The sequence below is a fragment of the Solanum tuberosum genome, unplaced genomic scaffold (assembly GCF_000226075.1).
Source record: "Solanum tuberosum cultivar DM 1-3 516 R44 unplaced genomic scaffold, SolTub_3.0 scf00165, whole genome shotgun sequence".
NCBI classification, from domain to species: domain Eukaryota; kingdom Viridiplantae; phylum Streptophyta; class Magnoliopsida; order Solanales; family Solanaceae; genus Solanum; species Solanum tuberosum.
Window position 1 is genome coordinate 282,266 of NW_006239090.1, and position 6,794 is coordinate 289,059.

The 6,794-nt window shown below is 36.6% G+C and overlaps 1 protein-coding gene and 1 long non-coding RNA gene across 3 annotated transcripts in view; one reads left to right on the forward strand and one right to left on the reverse strand.

The window, feature by feature from the left end:
* Positions 1-5,000, reverse strand: part of LOC107061767 (uncharacterized) — a 9,514-nt gene extending 4,514 nt beyond the window's left edge. For both annotated transcript variants that reach the window (XR_001474195.1, XR_001474194.1), the window contains exon 1: positions 4,862-5,000. This is a non-coding gene — a long non-coding RNA (uncharacterized lncRNA). The remainder of the gene's footprint in view (positions 1-4,861) is intronic.
* Positions 5,001-5,531: 531 nt separating this feature from the next.
* Positions 5,532-6,050, forward strand: LOC107061756 (uncharacterized). The gene has a single exon (XM_015311560.1). It carries the CDS (start codon positions 5,532-5,534, stop codon positions 6,048-6,050), a length of 519 nt encoding a protein of 172 aa, XP_015167046.1.
* Positions 6,051-6,794: the final 744 nt, after the last annotated feature.

Sequence of the window (6,794 nt, forward strand, 5' to 3'; positions counted from 1 at the left end):
AAAAGAGCCTTTGTGCTAGTTTTCAAGAAAAAGGAACATCGTTTCCAAGTGAGCCTTTGGGCTAGATTTTGAGTAATTATCTCAAACTAAAGAAAGTTGTGTTTAAAACACTTATGAGCTAAAGTATTTTGGGAGTAGTATCGAGCAGCGATTTGGGGACGCGAGTTCATATTAAACTCAACTCTCCATAAGAACCATGTAGCCAACATGGGAGTTAACTGGTCATACTTTTTAGATGAACCCGTAAAGTTAAGCTAGTGGATCCACTTAGTAAAGTTAGCTTCCTATATCACGGCAAGGTATAGGATGGTCCTCGGGCAACGTGAGGTAAAACGTTGTATCACCACTCATACTCGTAGTGGTGGTTTGTCGGTTAGAGAAGTTCCCACAGTAAAAAGAGCTTGGTTCCTCGAGGGTTCTGCTTAGTATGGATGGGGGTATGGGACTTCATTCATACATTGCACAAGTAGACCTTGAGAGGAAGTATGGTATTTTCATGATATTATAAATATGATTTTTACGTCATGTTTTAAGAGTTTTACAGGTTTTATATATTGCATGTGTCTTATTGCTTTATATATAGAGTTCGGTTATACATGAGTTGAACAGAACCAAGGTAAGTGTTCTCTTGTACTCTTTTCAAGCTTAAGTTGTGGTTTAGCTGTCCAGCTCGCATACTCGTACATTCAATGTACTGATGCCAGTTGGCCTGCATCTTATGACGATGCAGACACAGGTACCCCAGATCAGCATCCTGTACGTCGTTGATCCAGCTGAGCACTCCAGAGTCAGTGGTGAGCCTCCTTGCTTTCCGGAGGACTCAAATAATTTGTTTCTTTAGTTTTGTGTTATTAGGATGTTGCGGGGTCTGTCCCAACATCCATCCCAGTATTTTTTAGAGGTTTCATAGACAGTCAGTCAGTCAGTTAGTATTGAGTCTCTCATCTATGTATTTATGTAAATATTCTATTTTGAGACTCGAGCTGCCTTTTGGCATGTTATGCATCAATTGGTTGTTTTATAACCTTTCATTGCATTGAGTTGTACTATTGAGTTAAGTTTCCGCTGAGTTAAGAAAGCTAGGCCAAGGATTCGCTTGGGGCCAGTAATGGTCTCCGATTGCCGGTCCCGCCCAGGGTGTAGTCTCGGGGCGTGACAATATTGATTCAATACCATGATTATTATTTAAACCAAATTAAGTGTCCCAAAATTTACTTTTGCAAACGTGTAGTATATGTATCATATACACCACATTATGTTGTATCATATACACTGAAGACTATTAATGAAGCACACATTAAAACTCTTAAAACTGTATTTGATACAGTTATAATTTTGATATATTTTACCTTAGCAGTGTTGCAGTTCAATTTAAAAGTTTGTTGTGTTATGTTTGTTGATTTACATGATGTATCATATACATTCGTATAATTCAAGTGGCTTATACATAAATGGCCAAGCCAAGGGTTCGCTTGGGGCCAGCAATGGTCTCCGAGTGTCGGTCCCGCCCAGGGTGTAGGCTCGGGGCGTGACAGATCCACTCCAATAAAGACGACTAAACTCCCACATATGATAACACCCACCTAGAATGTGAAACATCGAGTTGAATCATCCTATTGGCTAAAGACTAAATGTCTAAAGCCAAAGGTTGCTTCGAAGCTAAAAGAATGGCTAGACTACTCATACTCACCGCCTTTCTACTCAAGGCATCCTCTACTACGTTCTCCTTGCCCGGATGGTATAGAATATAGAGGTCATAGTCCTTCAAGAGCTCAATCCACTTGCACACATATGCAAAATGGAAATCACAACTCTTGAGCTCGAATTTTCTCCAATCACTTAGAGTTGTTGGGATATTCTAGGAGAGGATTTATGGAAGTTAGTAGTGGCTTTCTTTTGAGGAAATTCATTACCGAAATCCATTACTCATACTAAGCTTGTGTTATTACCTAAGAAGAATGATATTCAATCCTTTTCTGATCTAAGACCTATCAGCCTGAGTAATTTTGTCAACAAGGTGATTTCTAGAGTTGTGCATGATAGATTAAAGATGGTGTTGCCAAGGCTAATCTCTTCTAATCAATCAGGGTTTGTGAAGGGGAGGAACATCATTGAGAATGTATTACTCACTCAAGATATTGTTACAGATATTACTAAGAGGGGAAAACCAACTAATACAATTATTAAGCTTGATATGATGAAGGCTTATGATAGAGTCTCTTGGTTTTACTTGATGAAAGTAATTAGGAAGTTGGGATTCTCTGAAGAATTTGTGGATATCATCTGGAAGTTTATAGCTAATAATTGGTATTCAATCATAATAAATGGACATGCTCATGGATTCTTTCATTCCATGAGGGGAGTGAAACAAGGAGACCCTTTATCTCCTGCTTTGTTTATTCTTAGTGCTGAGGTTCTCACTAGAGCTTTGAATCCTTGTTTGATGATGTACAGTATCTGGGTTACAACATGCCTAAATGGAGTACAAATTTGAATCATCTGGCTTATGCAGATGATACTATTATTTTTGCTGCAGCTCACGAAAGGTCTCTCAAAAAGATAATGAAGGTGTTGAGTAGGTATGAAACGCAATCTGGTCGGTTGATTAATAAAGGAAAAAGTTCCTCGTATATGCATCAAAACACTAGTGCCCAACTAGGTGTTTTAGTTGATAATTGTACAAGTATTTCAAAAGGCCAATTTCCTTTTACCTACTTAGGGTGTCCTATCACTCATGGCAAAAAGAGAAAGAGGGATTATGCAGAACTCATCAAGAAGGTCAAAGATAGATTGCAAACATGGAAAGGAAAAATGCTTGCTTTTGGTGGCAAAGCAACTTTGATTAGTAGTGTTCTACAAAGCATTCCTATCCACATCTTATCGGCAATTGTTCCCCCTATGTGTGTGATAAATGAGTTACACAAGATTTTTCTAACTTCTTCTAGAACAGCAAAGAAACGGGAAGAAGTAAACACCGGTCTACTTGGCTAAGTGTTTGTTTGCCTAAAGAAGAAAAGGATTCAAATTGTTGTTTGATGCCTCCACGGCAATGTTTGCAAAATTATGGTGGAAATTCAGAACTAGTAATTCTATTTGTGCAAGTTTTATGTGGAATAAATACTGTAAGAAAGAAATTCCCACTCTGGTAAATTGGAAAGGGGGTTCACAGGTGTGGAAGATGATGTTGAAAAATCGAGATATCTTAGAGAATAACCTATGGTGGGAACCAAGAGGAGGCTCCACTAACATTTGGTATGAAAATTGGACCAAACTTGGTCCTTTACATCAAGACCCTGAATGCTAGATTAGACATGAAATGAAGGACCTATCAGAGGTGATGAATGAAGAAGGTTGGGACTTTAAAAATCTACAACAATTATTGCCTGGGAGAATTGTTAATCACATTCAGGAACAATTGGGAAATTTTGATTCCAGTAACCTATGTGACAGAACATGGTGGTTACTTAATAGCACAGGTAAGTTCAAAGTAAGCACTGCTTGGGATCTGCTGAGAGACAAAAAAAGAAAGAAGATCTTTAGTTTAAACTTATTTGGGTGAAAGGTTTGCCATTTAAAATGAATTTTTTAACTTGGAGAATTTGGGGGAACAAACTACCGGTGGCCTCAAATTGTAGAAGTACCGTAAAATTGGAGGTCAAGCTAAAGTCATAGAATCGTGAAATGGAGTCCCCCTCCTTCTGGTTGGTATATATGCAACACTGATGGTTCATCAAAAGGTAACCCTGGCACTAGTTCTGCTGCTTTTTGTGTGAGAAATAGTGAAGGAAATATTATAGGGGTAAAGGGAAAGGGACTGCCAGTCTACTAATTTAGTTGCAGAAGCTGTTGCAATCAAAGATGGTATTCAATATTGTATTGAGAGAAATCTGATCCCTCTAATAGTAGAAACTGATTCGCTCACTATGCAAAATATCCTGGAGAAAAATTGGGAGGTACCTTGAAGTGTTGTTATGGAGGTGGAGGTAATAAAGAGAATGAGAGAAGAAGTCCCTACTCAAATAAAACACACTCTAAGGGAAGACAATTTCTTGGCTGACTTTTTTGCTAACCTAACTGTTAATTTTGCAGGGACTTTTACGGTGCATAATTTTCAAGATATGCCTGTTGCAGCAAAAAAAAATCTTAAATTTGGATAAGTTAAGTATGCCTCATTTGAGGCTTACTCAACTTAATAACAAATAGCTTCTAATTTGGAGTAATGAATCTCTTTCTTGGCTCTGGGTTAAAGCATGAGAAGGTATCTTACTTAATCTATTGCCTGAAATGATTTCAAACAGTCTCTTTACTATGCCACCTGGTGATATTTTAAGGTGTACAACGGGAAGAGACTACGACATAAGCATTTAGGTGAAGTTATTCTTTAATGTTTTAAAAGCGGAAGTTTCTGATCGGCTGATCGCTTATTCAACAGTCAGTATTGACATCTCGTCTTTGATATTTTACTAAACATAGAGCCAGATTTCTCCCATTGATGTGTGGTATTGATCTCTATGAGATTCAGTCTATCATGAGAAAAAGAAGGTGAATGTTAAGTGGATTATTTAGGGACTGGATGTCGATTAATTTCTTGGTAAACTAGTCGGTTTGTTTTAAGTTGTCTTTTGAGTTTCCTTTCCGATAAGTGGTATTAGCCGCTTCGAGACTCAGCCTATCGGAATTTAAAGTCTACTATCTACTAAGTACTACTTTGGTGATTTAGAGAGCAAAGAGGCACAAATCATCAATGGCGAAAGGAAATGGAAAGATGAAGAGAATGAAGTTCCAATAGCTCAGTTGCATATGATAAAAAGTTGCAGGTCTAGAGATACAACACCCAAAGATGGAGCTAATGAAAACTTACCTCGGAGTTCACCGGAAAAGACGACATGGAGCTTTGCCGGAGCAGAGTCGAGCCAATTCCTTTCCAGATGCAATGAGAATGCTCTTTTTCATTTGCTTTTCATTCTGATTTTGTCTTTTATTTCTTTTTTGATGGCTCATCTTCTTTTAGGAAATGAGCCATATGGGCACTTTTTATTATTTGTACAAATTATTGTTTTATAATAACTGGGCACCAAGCTCACTTTTAATCAAAAAATAAGGTACGAAATGCTCAATACATGTCTAGTTCAGATATTCAATCTAAGAAATTATGTTTCACAACGGTATTCACGATCGTACATTTAATATGCATTCCAAAAATCCCACTGTAGACAATTTTAGAAAAGATGTAGGCCAAACACATATACCGCCCTTCAAACTTGCTCTCATTTTTCATTTTGGCACTCCAACTTAGCCTTGTTCTATTTTAACCCTTAAACTCCATTTTTTCTGTACCATTTAAACACTTATACTAATTTTTATGATTTGTTTTTATTTATGTTCTTCAATTGCAATTTCTTATTTTAAAAAAATAGACGTGTGCCTGTTAATTAAAAAAATTAAACATTCGCGAACGAACATAAAATTGTTCAAACAATAATATTATTTTTTGATATTTCTCTGTATTTTTGAATGAGGTTTATGAAAAGATGAGAGGAGATAGGGAGAAAGTGGAGTGGAGAAAGTTGATATGGTCCAACTATGGTGCACCAAAGTGGTTGTTCATACTGTATTTAGCTCTAAATAGGAGGTTGTCAACGAAAGATAGAATGGCAAAATGGGGAGTAACATCTAATTTGACATGTCCCTTATGTCAAGTGGAGGATGAGGATATCGATCACCTTTTTTTTGCATGCATGTTCACTGCTGGAATATGGAAGAAGCTGCTAGCTTGGCAAGGAATACAACGTACAGGAGGGAAGTGGCATGAAGAAGTACAATGGGTAACAACACATATGAAGAGCAACACTAGCAAAGCCAATGTGTATAGGATGGTTATGGCAGGAACCATCTATCATGTGTGGATAGAGCGCAACAACAGAATCTTTCAGTTCAAACAGAGAAATGAGGAGTTCATGATTAGACACATCATTAGAGATGTACATGGAAGAGGAACCCATTATGGGAAGATAGGCAACAGACTTCAAGAACTCAATGTATACCCTTAGGAGAGAAGCTGTGAGAGAAGGCTGATGGATAGAGTGTGATGTTTCAGCAAGTCTTGGAGCATGTATGTCCAAGTCTGCTGTTTTTTTTCCAGTTTGTAATGATCACTTTGGTAAATAAAATTTTAATTACCAAAAAAAAACATTACTAGCAAAAAACCTAGATAAGGGTTTTATTCGACCAAGTATCTCACCTTGGGGCGCTCTAGTCTTATTTGTGAGAAAGAAAGATGTCTCCCTTAGGATGTGTATAGATTACCGCCAGTTGAACGAGGTTACCATCAAGAATAAGTATCCTCTTCTGATAATTGATGATCTTTTCGATCAACTTCAGGGTTTCATTGCTAATAACACTACTAAATAATGTTAAAACTTGACTGACTTTGTTAGGTTGTCGATGATTTTAAAGAAAGAAAACCAACATAATTTCGTCGGATATTTTTCACACAAAAATACATAACACTCTTAAAAAGAAATTATTATTTTTTAAAAAGATTTATTTTTTGTTAATTTTTAATTTTTTAACTAAATAAAATGACACATGTCGATTTAAAATAAGAAGTTGCAATTGAAGAATATATATAAAAATAAATAAATCATAAAAATAGTATTTCGTGTTAAAATGGAACATAAAAAATGGAGTTTAAGGGTTAAAATGGAACAAGACAAAGATAAAGTGCCAAAATGAAAAATGTGAACAAGTTAGAGGTGTTGTATATGTGTTTGGCCAAAGATGTATAATAGAGT